The 16361-nt window shown below is 40.6% G+C and overlaps 1 protein-coding gene across 2 annotated transcripts; it reads left to right on the top strand.

Moving 5' to 3' along the window:
• The first annotated feature begins 3717 nt into the window (after positions 1-3717).
• Positions 3718-10208, top strand: lrrc3b (leucine rich repeat containing 3B). Of its 2 annotated transcripts, XR_013788128.1 has the most exons (3): positions 3718-4228; positions 6034-8545; positions 8591-10208. XR_013788128.1 is itself a non-coding variant. In XM_079484299.1 (2 exons), exon 2 carries the CDS (start codon positions 6168-6170, stop codon positions 6951-6953), a length of 786 nt encoding a protein of 261 aa, XP_079340425.1. In that variant the 5' UTR covers positions 3718-4228; positions 6034-6167; the 3' UTR covers positions 6954-10208. The 2 variants fall into 2 exon arrangements, 1 of the variants encoding a protein (XP_079340425.1); XM_079484299.1 differs by having other exon boundaries at positions 6034-10208.
• The last annotated feature ends 6153 nt before the right edge of the window (positions 10209-16361 follow it).

The raw sequence follows: 16361 nt of genomic DNA, 5'->3' as shown, positions 1-16361 counted from the left end.
TGAGAGCTGAATTGATCTGTGTTTCTGGGAAACCTTACGATCAATAACGATAACATCATCAGATGATCATGTGATTCTTCTGTAGAGATGCTCGACTCCGCCCCCACACAACATAACTGACACACTCATTCATCACACAATTTATTCACATCCTTTATGTCAGATCTCATAAATGTGCACAGGTTTATTTCTATAATCAAACATATCCTCTGTGGTTTGCATTCGGATGTGTGACGGTGAAGGAGAAGCATGAATATTTGTGCTCTCAGGTTCATGTTAAGAGCAGGAACAGCAGGGTCTCGAGGAGAGCCGCGTCCGACAGCGCTGAGAGAAATAAAATCATAATGTGATAAAGATATCCAGCGCCTTCAAAAGCCACATGAGCACATGACTGTTATTTTGCTCTTCATAATGAAGCCTTTTGGTTTTTATCACATCTTTATTTCACCGTGAGGGTCTCCGCTGAACAGATGGTGGATGTTTTCCACAGACGGAATGGATTTAGTGATGCGTTTGCTCACTTCTGTGTTTGACTCAATGCGGCTCCGGCGTTTCCAGGAACAGATATGTATTCATTATACTTTTTAGGAGCTTTTCTATTTTTTCATGGCCTTAAAGTAAGAGTTCACCTATAAACAGCCGCCATTGACTTGACCATAGACATTTTTATTTGGAAAGTGTGTGAAAAATTGGCCCATTCGCCTCTATACATCATGACCTGCTAATCCTCCCCATATGGATCGATTGGTTTGGTAACTCTGTCTCCTCTCCACCAATGAGCTGGTGTGTGGTGGCCGTTCTGGCGCAATATGGCTGCCGTTGCATCATCCAGGTGGATGCTGCACATTGGTGGTGGTTGAGGAGATTCCCCCCTTCAATGTTAAGCACTTTGAGTGCCCAGAAAAGCCTTATTAATGTAACAAATCATTATTATTATTATTATACCTTCAACATGCTTTAAACAGATCTGGAATTAGCTGAGAATCTGAGATTAACCTCTTAAAATGTTTTTCTTTTACAAACATATACTCAACTCCTGAATAATAAATCACATATCAGCACCCCGCTCCGGTGCATCACTGTTCTTTTCTAAATCAGTGTGTCTCGTTTATTGATGATATTCCATACATGTTCAGTGACAATTAAAGTATACAACACAATATTCCTCGAATAAATGCTTTTAATAAATGATTAAATACGTTAATGCAGGGTAAATATAAGCTAAATTAATGTCAAATAAGAACACTGACTGCACAGAATGCATTTTGTTGTTTCCTTTTAAAGTTCATACACCTGAAAACTGACAAACAGTTTGTTTGTTTCATCAGTGATGTCAGAATAAATGACTTGTGCTCCAGAAGCCCTCGCTGAGAACACAGAGCGATCTTGTAAAAGTAAGAGATTCTTTTAAGCCATTTACCATTTGCTCCATTGAAAAGTCTCAGCCACAAGAATAACAATCAATAATACATCAGGTGCAACATTTCAGACCCAACACTATAATAACAACCATCACAAATGCATCTGCCCCGGATGAATTATTCATGAGAATGTACGAGACCCAGAGTTGACACTTTCATTCACTGCACAAACACATACAGTATGCTCTTGTGTCATACATTCAGAACTTGAGCTTGGTCTGTTTTTATAACAAACCGTATACACTGTTCAGCACATTCGATTTCTATTCTGTATATTGAAACTTCTTCATGACTAAAAGCCCTTTTGATTTCTCTGAGTGATGTATGGAATATTCCAGCAGGTACCCTCTGTGATCTGCATTGACCTTTCGCCGAGTCAGAAGATCAGAGCCGCAGAGGATTATTATAAATGATCAGAATAAGTCAGAGGTCAAAGCAGGTCAGACTACATCTGAAAGGTTTCCATCACTTCAAATCTGCATACATTACATGGAAGTGGAACTAAATATGCAGATGTATTGACCGGATGATTGTATCGCATCAGTCAGAGGTGAGTGCAGATCTAACGCATCTAACATCTCTGGAGGAATGTCATCATCAGAAATTCAAGCATTAATTCACTCAGAGCAGGTCCGGGCTCCACACGAACAATACCATCCAAAAGATCATCTTCAGACTGTAATGTGATGTGAAAGACTGTGTCTGTAATGCATTCCCCGTGTGCTGACTTCTACAGCAAAGATGGAAATCTGATTGACTTGAAAACTTTCTTCATAAATAAAATAACACAAATCTAGAGTCTGCACAGAGAACATAGCGACACTGTTCTCTCCGTGGTTCTGTCTCTGTTTTACCGGAAAAGAATCAATTCAAAAAATATACATTCAAAGCGAATATATGAAATATCTGTCATGACTTACAAGTGCATTGCGTTGCTTTCTGAAAACAGCACAAGTTAAGATATTGCATGCATGAAATGAGCGTACTGCACTATATAATGCGAACAGCATACTGCCAAATTTAAGCCGTAGAGAACGTTGTTATATTAGAAAAAGACGGCGAGATGTTTTGTGTGTGTGATGTGTAACGAGACTAATATCCCTTCATTGAACGCTAATTCACTGACACGCACTATCTAGTGTGCGCTGCCGAGGGTTCGTGACCGGCAGCGTCACACATCTGCTCATTGGCTGCCAAATAATTAGTCACTTAGTATGCAAATGAGCGTCACAAAGCATGACCTTCGAAAAGCAGGAATGTAAATGTCTTGTTTCAAATCGGCCCCTTTGGCATCGGAATAAAGGAGCCGCATGTGTTTGTTTTTGGCTTCTTTTGTTTGCTTGTCAGTCAAATGCAATGTATCTATTCCACACAGAAAGATTTCTAAATGACACGCTTCGCAGGCAAGCTGCCAGTTTCATTCTTGTAAATCACATCAGCACATAACAGAGAATGTGGCGCTGACGTCACGCCGTGTTAAATGATGGCTGTCGCGGCCATATTTGTAGGTGGCAGCGGCTCTTTTCTTCTGGTGAGTTCAGTTCAATGTCGTTCGGTTTGACTTGATTTATTCATATCTTCCACCGCTTCTAATTCTCTTCACACCACTGTACGCAAAAGCAAGTTGAGAGCCGTAGTAAAACAAAACAATCGCTAGTAAACAACCTCCAAAGATGGCGACGCTGCCCCAGCATGCAATGGGCCGTGATGTCGATTAACAAGCTCTATACAGCAGCTGCGGTGGTAGTGTGCCACGCACAAACACGCTTACCAAGAAACACAGTCAAAATAAAGATTGTGTAAACAAATAAAAAACCAAACAGCTCTTGTTCTTGGGTATACCATCTCAATCTCCTGTCATCAAAGTCTAAGCAAAGTGACTGAGCTTGGTTTCGTTCGTTTAGCTGCAAATGTCTTGAGATGTTTCTCCATCATAACGCTCTTTGATCATCGGCAGAATAAATAAAAGGAAAAAAATCGTTTTTGTAAATGTTGAAACTGAATACCACACAAGAGTTCATCTGTAGGTACCAAAGTTTAGTCACCATATCTTTCTTTTCATTGTATTGTGATGTTAAATGTTTTTGGGATATTCGACTGCAGGTTGCTTCTCCCATTCATGTAGCCATAATAAATACCGTTATATTTGTTTTGACACTTGATATTATCATCACACATTCATGTATTTGTTTGTATGACAATAATATAATTGATATTTTCATAAGGAACAGCTGTGTGGTTTAGCTCAACACCTGCACATCCTCGTTTAAGAGGGCTGGAGTTACCCCGGTAACACACGCGCGCGACCGACCGAAAGCTCCGCTGAAGTCATGTTCGTTCAGAGAGTCGGTTCGTTCGGGTCTTCTTCTTTCTAACCTTCTTTTCTTTCAGTTATGATGGAAACCTGTTCCCAGTGTGACATCTGACGTGACGTAACTGTGTTTATCGTTGTTTTCGATTGGTTTATATATCTCACAGCGTGTACCGTTACATCATCATTAACGAAACCGTCCCCACTATAATCAATCCGGCTATTGATGCTTGTTATATCGCGGTTTCATCCCTCACGCAAACCGATTCACAAACGCGCTCGGTCGAATCCGTTCAGCACAAACGACTCGATTCGCGAACCGGACCTCAGAAGCGGGCGCGATCGAACCCCTCCCAGTCACTCCCGCGAACATCAGCCAACAATCTGCAGGAGACACGAGACGTTACGAGACACGAGGACCGGTCGCGTGCATCAGAAGATGTGTGAGGATGTTCAGCGTCACGGATGCGGAGATTCACGAGTGTTTGTGTCGCAGGTGAGAGACACGCATGTCGCCTGTTGCACGCACGCGCGCGCGCGCACGCACGCACGCACACTGGACGCGCATTCATATGTGTGCATTTTGATATCTGCAGAACATGCTTCTCATATGTGCGCGCATAATAACATGAGACCATTTACATGCTGTTGCATTGGTGTCGTCTGCATCTTCTGACATCACTGGGTGTGTGAGTGAGTGATTGTTTAAACAGTTGTTGATTCATCTCCTCTAATGTTACATTAACACTCACGCGGGTTAAATTAACACTGATCTTGTGTTGACTTGGGTGAGGAAACATCATCTGTGATGTCGAAAATCACTCTCCGTTGGTTCACAAGGCGAACAAAAGTTGGTTTGAATAATGTGTGTTAGTGTTGGTCTGTTGTGAGGTGGTGATGTTGAGACTGTAAGGGGTCAGACATCATGTCACATGTTCTGATGAAAGCTCGTATGTGATTGTGTTTCTGTTTGATGGGAATCACATCAGCTGTTTAGATGATGTCATTTCATTCTTTTTAAACACTTTCATTCTCGTGAGCCTTAACACGAAATACTATAAAATACCATTTTCATTTCTAATACACTATTGCTATTGAATTACAGAAACATACCAAGTCGTTTATATTCAGGCGCTCTCACACATCCAAGTTCACTTAAAGGAATCTGAGCAAAAATGATTTTAATAGTCATTATGTCTTCAAAATGCATAAATGTGAAATGTAAATGTTCTTCATTTGCATAATCTTCAGATTACGAGCCGTAATGTGTTATAATGACTGTAATGATGATAAAAGCTTTACGGTCCGTTTAACTTTCCGTAGCGATGTGAACGAGATCTGCGCCTGATCATTTGCGCCAATGTATTTTAATATCCAAACATGATTTCAATAAGATCAATTCTTATCATTTAAAGTGCAGGATTTGAAGTGTGGACTTCATCATGAGATGGTTAAGAATATAAAATATTGGTTTTGCATTCAAAATCATCTTTAAAATGCATTTCTAAATGTATTTGCATTTGTGTCATCGATTTGTGTAACATCAATAACACCCGTAATGAAACTGGGTTTGAGCATCTAAGCGCCAAATGGATGGTATTTAGATTTAGACTTAAACAATAATTCTTTCAGGAAGTTGTTTCTGACCTATGTTTTTTAGTTTTGTCTTTGTCAGTCACACAGTCAAGATGTGTGTAAGCTGTTATCATACAGAATATCCCATGAGCACAACCATTACATCAGCTGAGGAGTCTCACACACACACACAGAGAGAGAGAGATGAACTGTACTAAGAACAGTTCTATCAATAAATGATACTACATGCTGTTTTGAGTTATTCTATGTGTCTTTCAGTTCCGGTCACACGCATGATGAGGTTAACATGCTTTTCTACAGTTAAATGATTTTCCTCTTGTGTGTTTAAGTGAGCGCGCTCAGGCGACGACACTCCACGTGTGCTTATGTCATTAGTTATTCACATGAACCCGTGATGAATGTCACGTAGGAGAGAAGCATGTGTTCAGTGTGAATGCGTGTTAATTATAGACCGTGACCTTAACCTTGTGTTACAGCTCTGTCAACTCGTCCGTGTGTCACAGTTCATTGATATCGAATGAGATTCAAACATGTCCGTCATGAATCTGACTCTTTCTTATCGCACGTATGCTTTTAGTTTTTCCAATTGCTTCCATTGTTTACCTCATCTGTAAGTCGCATTGGATATCTGCTAAATGTGTCCAATTCAGTTTAATCGCTTTGTGTTGCCAAACAGAAAATTCTCCCTGTCGTCTTCCCTCGCAGGTTTAAACGTGCGATGACCGCCGCCGGACGCTTTTCTCCAGAGACCCGAGGTTCATGCTGACGGCCATGGGGCTCCGGTGATCGCCCCGGGCGTCGGTTCGCCGGCGTCAGGAGCATGTCGAGCGCCAGTCAGCATGACGCCGTTGGACCTGTGGCTTTCGCGTTCCATCCCCATGTGTCTTCTGCTGCACAGTCTGGTACTGATGGCCCTCTGCCTTCCGTCTGCCAGCACCTGTCCCAAAGGCTGTACCTGCCAGCGCTCCGAGAGCCCCCCACACGGCCTCAACGTCACCTGTAGCCTGTCCCGCTTGAAGGAGATCCCACCCGACGTGCCGCCGGACACGCAGATGCTGCAGCTGGACAGGAATCACATATCGCTGGTGCCCGATCGCGTCTTTCACGGTTTGAGGATGCTGCGGAGGCTCAATCTGTCCCACAACGCCGTGGAGACGCTGGGAGAGGGGGCTTTCGTGGGTTTGGAGGGCTCTCTGGAGGTCCTGGACCTGTCTCACAATCGCATCACCAGCGTGCACAAGGACGCTTTCGTGCGGCTGAAGGCTCGCGTGCTGGTGGACAACAACCCGTGGCACTGTGATTGCGCTCTGCAGCAGGCGCTGGGCGGCATGGCGCACAACCACGAGGCGGCCACACGCGTCCTCTGCCGGAGCTCCGAGCTTAGGGACCAAGAGGGCCAGCCGTTCTTGGCTGTGGATGCCGACTTGTGCAACCTCGCCAAGCGGACCACCGACTACGCCATGCTGGTGACCATGTTCGGCTGGTTTGCTATGGTCATCTCGTACGTCGTCTATTACGTACGGCAGAACCAGGAAGACGCCAGGCGACACCTGGAGTACCTGAAGTCCCTTCCCAGCAAACCCAAGAAACCGGACGAACCGGAGGACATCAGCACGGTGGTGTGAGCTGTCAGCCAGACTTAACAGTACGCGGCGTGACACTGCTCGATGTGGTTTGACGTAGTAAAGCTGTCTTCTCTTTTCCAGTGTGCTTTCTTGTGTGTAGAACAGTTTGTGATACACGTTCAGCCGAGAGAATCGTGACGTTTCTGTCGTCCTGTTTAATAGCCACCGTCGGCGTGAGAACTTCTCGTTTTCTATTTTAGTATGTAGTTTGCTTGTCAATCGTTCATGAGCAGTACAGGGATTTTGAGAAATGAAATCTCAGGTGTTGATAGACTTCAGTGATTTGTAAAAGCCCCACCCGCGTTTTGATGCCACAAAGTTTTGTAAAACAGACGATAATCCAGGCGTGTCAGAAATGCACGTTAGCTACAAATCATTTTACAACCTTTAAAAGGAAACCGTGGAACCCTTTATTAGCCAAACGGCGTTGAGGAAAGTCGTCTTAAAGTGTTGCCGTGACACTCTGTGCGCCCCAGTTTAAATGCACATCTTTGTTGAATGGTCACGTGATGTCGTTTGTCAGTAATGTTAGTCGTGACACTCTTTGTCGTTGTATCTCGCCGGCTCGTGTTAGTCAGGTGTCGTGTCATCTAAAGGACAGTTCGGATGGCTGATGTGTTTCAGTTCAAGAGATTATTACCTTCGCATAAACTTCCACCTGTGAAACGGAACTGCGGTGTGTAATGAAAGCAGCTCTCTCTCTCTCTCTCTCTCTCTGTTATATTATTATGTGTACTGTAATGTGCCAGGACGGTTATGAGCAGAAAATTACAGCTGTCAGTCTGTTTCTGGCCCTGGAGAACCAGAGAAGAGACGGCGGAGGAAATGAAAAACAGAAAAATCAGGCCGCTTACCCAGATGTAATGTGCTACAGTTTATGATATCGTTGCACGCACGATATAGTGATCGTTTCAGATGATTATTCATGATTTTACTGTATTATGTTATTTACATGCTTCTCCAGAATGTTATTTCTATGATACATGCCCAAAAAACGTAGTATTGCCTTGATACATAACCATATTATAACTATAGTACATGTCATATAAGAGAACTTGGTAGTTATAGATGAACGTGTTTATTCAACATTAAGATGGAACAAAAGTAAACATGTTAAAACCTTAGTTTAATCGACCATCAGTCAGAGTGTAGACGGATATTTTTGTCCTCCTGATGGAACATATGCTAAATCTCATGCCAGTACCATACCACATTATACAATTTTCATCAGCAGAATAAGTCTGTTGTTTATTTTGTGTTATTCTGTCTTCTGTGTTCAGTAAAAAGCGTTTTGACAAAACATTTAAAGACATATAACCATCAGTCAGTTAAAGCGATAGTTCACCAAAGAAATGTGAACCATCCTTTACTCACACTCATGTCATTTCATCTCTGTATAAATGACTTTGTTTTGCTAAACGCAAAGAAAGATATTTGTGAGAAAGTCATTTCCGGGACATCATTGACTGCCGGGGCTGGGAAGGCAACCCTTTAAAATATATTTCACAAGTTACAAAGAACATGCTTTAAAGAGTCTTCTGTAACTCATCTTGTTAGATTACACAAGTTTTGTAACTTAATCTAAATACTTTGTAATACTAATAAGGACTGTAAACCAAAGGGATCACCAGACTGAGGACTTGGCTTTCCACTGCATAGGATCAGTTTACAGTTTTCCCTCATTGGACATTACAGTCCACAATCTTGAGTTTAGTCACAATTCAAATAAAAGAAGTCTAATAGCTTATGCAGGACAGTACTAGAGAATTAACATGCAATTTCTATAAACCCAGATCCCTCCTGTCTGTTAAAATTATTCAGATTTTTCACGTTATGCAAGGTGAATGAACCTCATGAGCAGAACTGAAGCTTTTGCTGTTGACAATAATTGCCTGTTACAGTTTATATTAATGTTAAAATGAAATGAATGACATTTAAATTCCAAGTAATCATTTGGTTTATCTGAAATACTTTGTGGATGTAACCGTGACACCCATTTCAATGTAACTATAATGAATATTATTTTAAATACGGAAGGAAAATGGCCTGTTGATTACTATAGTAGGAAAAAATTCAATGGAAGTCCCAGAACGGTTTGTTTTCCTAAATTCTCCCAAATATCAGAACAGAACAATAGAAAAGACGCACTAATGCTCTAATGGATGATGTCCCAGAACATTCTTTCTTTGTGTTCAACAGAACAAAGACATTTATACAGGTGTGGAACAATCTCAGGGCGAGTAAATCATGAGAGAATTTTCATTTTGAGGTGAACTATCCCTTTAATGATTGATTGACAATGTAAACGTAACATCGGATCATCCTGAAGCGTAAAGAAACATTAGAACAACATTAAAGTGACTTGATGGTTTGCGTACAGAAATCCCTTTAACTTGTGTGTGTGTGTTTGAATGTATTGATGGAGTGTGTTGTATTGTGTGTCTGCAGTTGTATCGTGATGTTTTTAATGCAGATTCACACTGAAGCATGCTGTAGCCAAGGACACACGGAGAGATTTTCTAAGTGCCTGAAATACACGTCTATAACTCTCTCTCTCTCTCTTTCTCATACTTCCAGTTACTGATCACTTTTCTTTTTAACATTCAGTCTTGCTGAACTCAAGTCTACCTGATCTGAAATGAGTCTGTACTGCAGAGATAACACAAATGATGTTAGTTATGGGTAATGGTTTCATTGATACGTTGTTTTAAATCTTTGTCACATGGTTGGTGTTGTTGTTTTAACACATGTCACTTCCACATCGTTGCAGACGAATCACGGAAGTAATAGACTGAGGATATTTCACCATGGTTTTACAATAGTAACCATGTTTTTAAAACCATAGTTACCACACATTTACTATGGACTCATCATTATAACCACACTTTAACCAAACGGGGTTACTATAGTTTTACTCTCAAAAAACCATGGTTCATTTTCTCAAGGGTAATAATAAGAAAAGCAGAACAGTCTGATGTATGTAGCGTCAGTGTGGTTGGTCTATTGATGGTAACGGTCAAAATGTTGCTGTATCTTCACATCTCTCTGTAGAGATCCATACATCGACACCCATCATGTGACAGAGAGACTGCAGCATCTCTCTCTTCCATGTTCTTGATATGTTTTATGATATACATGAAACTCTGTTCTGCTCCAAAAGTTATGTTCAACTGAAGGATGACTAATGGTCCAGGACATTGTAAGTGCATGATATAGAGAAACTGAAATAAAAGATGTATTCACTCTGTTTCGGCTATTAATGGGCTCTTGTTTTTTTGTGTCCAAACCTAGTGACCTACCTTTGTAGGTGGTATGTCAAGGCACAGTATGCATGCATTAAGACTTAAAATATCTATGTGTGGAGCCTTTCATCCTCACAAGGTTCATTTCTGTTAGGGTGCTTTCTATGTATGCAGCAGTCAGCTCAGTGGCTCTTTATGTGAGATTTATACTGTATGTGTGTTACTGTATTAACAATAAACCTTTCATTCAAATATAACCAATATCCAGAGGCAAAAATATCGTTAAATCCAGAAAACACACAGTGCCCAGTGTTGTTCTTCTTTTAGAGAATAATACGCCTCTAAAGTGGCAAATTTGCATCCAGTGGCAATTCTTTGGCTGTGAGATAAAAACTGGAAGCTCATGAATAAAACGCGGGCAGAATTCTGACAGGAGGCCAAAACTGAAGAGACCGAGATGAAAACAAAAGCATTGGAGAGGAGGCTTGTGGTGAAAGCGCCGTTGATTCTCTGACACCGACAGCTGTTGTTCTTTTCATATGAAGTGTGGACACATTAGCGTCTAAAGCCGGCCACACATCGAGTCTATTTTTGAGATGGTTTTGTTGCGCCTCATGGTCAGCTGCCGAACGTGAGATTTCTGAGAGACATGTGCGAGACAAACAATGACATCTGTAAGAGTTCTTTCATATGAATGTGATGGTTTCGTGTGCAGTCTTAACCTATAATACACATTAAATACTTACAAGAATATGCAAAATAATTATGTCAGAACGTTATTGCATTCAAGAACCAGTGTCAAAAACAAACGCTGCAAAAACTTTTCTCACAATAACACTTTTTCCGTTTTTTTTAGGACCTGATGTCAATGTGATTTTATTGGATGTAAACGGTGACACTCTTACAAAAAGGTGTTTCAAAAGTAGGTCTTCGATGCCATGGAAGAACCCTTTGGCTCCATCAAGAACCTTTAACGTCTGAAGAACCGTTCTGTTTCACAAAAGTTTTTTTTGTGGGGAAAAAAGGTGCTTCAGATTATAGAAAGTGAGACGAGATGGTTCTTTAAAGAACATTTAACAGGTTCTTTGTGGAACTAAAAGCGGTTCTTCTATGGCATCGCTGTGAACAACCTTTTAAACACCTTTATTCTTAAGAGTGAAAGTTTTCACGTTAACACAGGTGTCCAAACCGACTTCTTTTTATGAAATGTTTTCTTTGAAAAGTGTCTTTGTGAGAGTTTGTGTATTTATCTCCTCAAATGTTCTTTCGTTGTGAGACAAAGCAGATCTGTAGGAAGCTTAGCGTTGTGTTATTTCTTCAAACAGCATCTCATCTCATCTAGACTCTTTAGACATTTTAATAACTGCCAAGAGCAAACTTCAGACAGCCAGAACTAAACGTGCTTCGACACCTCAAACGGACTCTTGAGTTTAAAATAGCTGTGAAAACCTTGAGAAGAGATCGTGTGTTTGTAGAGACATCTCAGTTATTACAAACACGTCCAGGTTGGAGTTTAATATAGATTTACAGAATAGTGTTTAGGATATCTGGCATATGTTGGAGGTGATCTGTGACATACTAACTCACAAGCAGGTGACAATCACAGTGTGGTTTTGCTCATACGTGATGAAATGTAATATTATTGATATGTGAGCGAAGTGAAGTGTTTCATGTACTGGACAGTTTTTTTTACATAAACAGTAGTTTCTTTCTCTCTATAACTCAAGCGGATGTGTCCGGGGCGTTTTTGAAATCTCCTTCTGATGTGTGAGAGGCACAGGATGAATATTAGCTTTGACTTCACGTGATGTGGCGTCCGTGTCACGAGCAGGTTTGGACACGTTCACATTTAATGAGTTTTATGTGGAGTCTGAATTCACAGATGTGTGATAGGATGCTGTGTGGAGAGAGTCCCTGTGGATTTGCTGTTCTATACATATAACACCAGCCTGAGAGACAGAAACTGAGCCGTTCCTGGACGGATTGATTACTGTAGTTTATACAGCTCTCAGATCTGGTGATGTACAGTAAATCTATGAGATCTGGTGATCATATCGCGATCATTCACGTGAGAGTACTGGACTGTGTTTTCAAGGGGAAATCTGAGAGGCGGGAGTAGGAGGACAGTTCATCCAAAAAAGAACATTCCTTCAGCATTTATTCATCCTCATGTCATGTCAAAACTGAGTTTCTTTCTTCTGCAGAACACAATGAACCACTGAGACATTTCTGCAAATATCTTCTGTTGTGTTCCACTGAAGAAACAACAACCACATGAGGAATAAATGATGCGATCGTCTCTTTTTTCATATCATTGCTGTCTAAGAATGAAGTTATAAATGAGATGTGACTTGTGATCTTTGAGTTTGAGATATAGTGTTTGAATAAAACAGGATTCATGCTGAGGCTTTGACAACACATCATCAATAGAATCCAGACTGAGAAGTTGAGGATTTACACTCTTATTGAACTATTCATCTAATGACAAACCACCACATCTCACTCCAGCGATGATCGATTCATGTCAGAAATGAAGCCTGATTTTCCGAATGAATGCTTTTTGTGTAAAACTGACTCATTCTCATGCAGATCATCCGGAATATTCCACTAATGAAGACAGAAAGGTCTCTGAGGACACAAGAAGCAATGATGTTCAATGAGAAATTCTCCTGGACATTTATAAAAGGATTATTTTATTATTATTATATATTTTCACCCTATTGTGGATTTCAGCAATTGTTAGGGAAAGTATGGAGGTGTACATCAATGTTTGAATTGTGGAGGTCAAAAGATCTGGATTGGTGTGATTTGATGAGAAACGTTTGATTTCAGTTTTGATTGCAGATGAGACAAATCTGAGCTCAGTTTGACAGATTGTGGACATTTCTTCTCAAATATTTTGTGACTCTTTTTCTCAGGAGAAACATCTGAGATGCAGATGAGAATAAATGAACAGTTTCATTTGCACTAATCTCATTGAATGTCTGGGAAATAATTGAGATATTAAGTCAAGTCAGCTTTATTTATTTAGCGCTTTTTAAAATTTTCATTGTTACAATGCAGCTGTACAAGAAAACATTGACTATAAGCAAAACATATAAGATTATGCAAGTCAAAACACAGGTCAAATATCAGACACACAATAAATTCCTATATTCAGTGTTAATTAAATAAAACTACAAAATTCTGGCAGCCCCCCCGGCCAGGCAAACAGTGCAGAACAGTATACAAACGGTGGCGAGGAACCCAAAACTCCATTGGAGAAGAAAAAAACCTCAGAGAGAAACCAGGACTAACCAGGGGATACCAGATCCCCTCTGGCAAAAACTGCAGCCTCTGCACAAGCTCAACAGTGCTGCACAACAAGGCAAAATACAAAAAATGATTTAAGATTATCATTAATAATTTTGTAGAGTCGCCACGTCCTTTGTCCAGCTCTATCAGAAAGGTCTAGAAACTAGACCCCTCGAGATAATAAACTACACATTTGTTCCACTTATGTTCAAAAGACAAAACACCAGAATTGACTTTATTATATTAAAGAGATCTCATCTGGGATTTTTTATTATTATAAAACAGAGTGACTCTGTCAGTGTTGTTTTTACCACAGTTTTGCGTAAATTCTTTTCGACTCACCTTTCAGTGGGTGTAAGTTTAAATTCACACACCGGATTAAAGTTGTACACACCTACACCCGCCATCCGCCTCCGTTACAACACTGTCCAGTGAATCTCCTTCTGACAAAAATCTTCTCATATTCAACAAACTACACATTTGTTCCACTTACATTCAAACCAAAACACCAGAATTTACTTTATTATCTCCAGGTGTCTAGTTTCTAGACGTTTCTATTTCTAAAGGAATTAGGAGACACATCTGATACAAAACTGAGACCGAAATGAGTCTCGAGAAAAATAAATCATTCCTCTGACCTGAATTGGTCCGTTGGTTTTGCAGGAGAAATGAAGGCATAAAGACTGAAGGCTTGAGTGTTTGTGTGTTATTGTAATGTAATTTTAACACTGGAAACGGAACAGAGGTTGTCCAGGGCAACCTGTGATGCTGAGCTGTGTGTTTTAACACCGGGAGAATCTGTGAATCTCATGTGGCTTAAAGCACTTTCACATCTCTCTGCGTGTTTAAATTGTGCCGTGTCAAACATTTTAATCCATCCTGCAATTACACATTCTGAGAGGAAGCCTGACAGGCTTGAAGCTTTTAGGTAGAGCTATAGAAGAGTTTAAACACACACACACACACACACAGCATATGTTAAGCAATGACAGCTAAATCTAGACTCTTCGTCTATTTAAAGCAAACAGCTTTTCCCCGAGTGCACAGCACCACACAATCCTTCTATTGACCAAGCGCATGAGAAATGTCACCAGAAATACAATCCAAGCGTGATTTCTGTATTACAGTAAAATACTGACAACCTTACGGAACAAAAATATTATATTTGATTCAGATTGTCTTTGTTGTGTTGTTATGTGTTATATTCATTGTGTTTGACCTGTGTGTGTGCATGTATGTGTGTATGGTCTCAATGGAAGTGATTTTGTGATGTTTACTCGAACCCAGCACGCCTGAATATGTCTGTTTATAGAAAGCAAACATGCCATTTGGCACCTTCTGTCTGCTCATCTCTGCCTACTTTCTGTTTCTCAGATCTCACACACACACACACACATCCTCGTTCATCGTTCCTTTGGCTCGGATAGAAGTTGATGTGTGTGAAGTTTCTGTTTCTCCACATGCTCTGCATCTCATCTGCTCAAAGACAACATGACATCAAAACTGAGTAATGTCTGAAAATACATCATCTCACGTTATTGTAACATTACAGCATTTCAATGCAACGTTTAAGGTGTTCTGAGGGTTTTTTGTTTGCTGTTAGCGTTACCTTCACAAACTATAGTCTTATACGTGTTCTCTGAAAATCTCAGATGTGTTGTGACAGTGGTTCATCATCACTTTCTTTTCTTAATCGTCGTTTGACGTTCAGGGTGTCTTTTAGAAACATGGAGATGTACATGAAGTGAAAGATAAATCCTTGTTCACACGAGTTGCAGAAGTTCACAGCACAACAACACACTGCCTCGCTTTCCAACTCCTCATGAAGTGTTCTGGTAATTAATTTCTGTACGCCTCATTGAGGGAGGATTTGGCCTTGTGTCTTTCCACCGAGTTAAGATTTGCTTAATTGTGTTATTCAGGGCAGAGAGCCAAGACCGTTCATTCGGCAAAGCTCCTTTATGGGGAAAGAATTAAAAAAGGCCCACAGATGTGTTCACTTTTACAGAATAAAACATGATATATGAAAATCCATCCTTCTGTCTGTTGAAATCTCCTGGAGCAGAGCAGTTCTGGTCTGGCTTGTGTTATTCTCTCTAGAGAGAAATAAAGTGAAGGTTTTATGGAATCAATCGGCGTCTGATGGGAATTGAGGCTCTAAAAAGAAAGTAAAGGGGAAATACCTTTATTCTGTGGCCGCTCACAGATGAGAATCCATCGGACAACAGAAGGGTTTTCTCACCTGATTCACACATGTTTTACTCGAGCGACCGATGCTGTCAGCCAGAAACACAACAGAGAAACATCTGATTTCTCACATTACACAAATGATTATGTTAATCTTGCTGTATTCTTTCTCTGTCTCTCAGTGTTTCTCATCTTTCTCTTCCCGTGCCTTCAAGACATCACATATAAACCCTTTCTATATCCACACACAGTATTTGGCTGCTAAAAGGTGTTAATGTTTTTCAGTGGACTGGATTTAATCTGAATACATTTGCATACTTTAAAGAGATAAAAAATCATACAGTCTGATTGGTTTTTATTCCATGTCAGTGTTTGTTGCTTTCAGTCTGATCAGGAGTGTTGATTTTTTATCCTTTTTAAAGAGAGAGAGAGAGAGAGAGAGAGAGAGAGAGAGAGAGAGAGAGAGAGAGAGAGAGAGAGAGAGAGAGAGAGAGAGAGAGAGAGAGAGACGGAGAGAGAGAGAGAGAGACAGAGAGAGAGAGAGAGAGAGAGAGAGAGAGAGAGAGAGAGAGAGAGAGAGAGAGAGAGAGAGAGAGACAGAGAGAGAGAGACAGAGAGAGAGAGAGAGAGAGAGAGAGAGAGAGAGAGAGAGAGAGAGAGAGAGAGAGAGAGAGAGAGAGAGAGA

The sequence above is a fragment of the Barbatula barbatula genome (assembly GCF_947034865.1).
Source record: "Barbatula barbatula genome assembly, chromosome: 21".
Classification (NCBI taxonomy): Eukaryota; Metazoa; Chordata; class Actinopteri; order Cypriniformes; family Nemacheilidae; genus Barbatula; species Barbatula barbatula.
The sequence above is the reverse complement of the archived record's forward strand: the minus strand, read 5'-3'. Positions and strand labels throughout refer to the sequence as shown.

Bases quoted from the DNA above. Each gene is read 5' to 3' on its own strand.
- lrrc3b (XM_079484299.1), top strand. From the start codon at position 6,168: ATGACGCCGTTGGACCTGTGGCTTTCGCGTTCCATCCCCATGTGTCTT.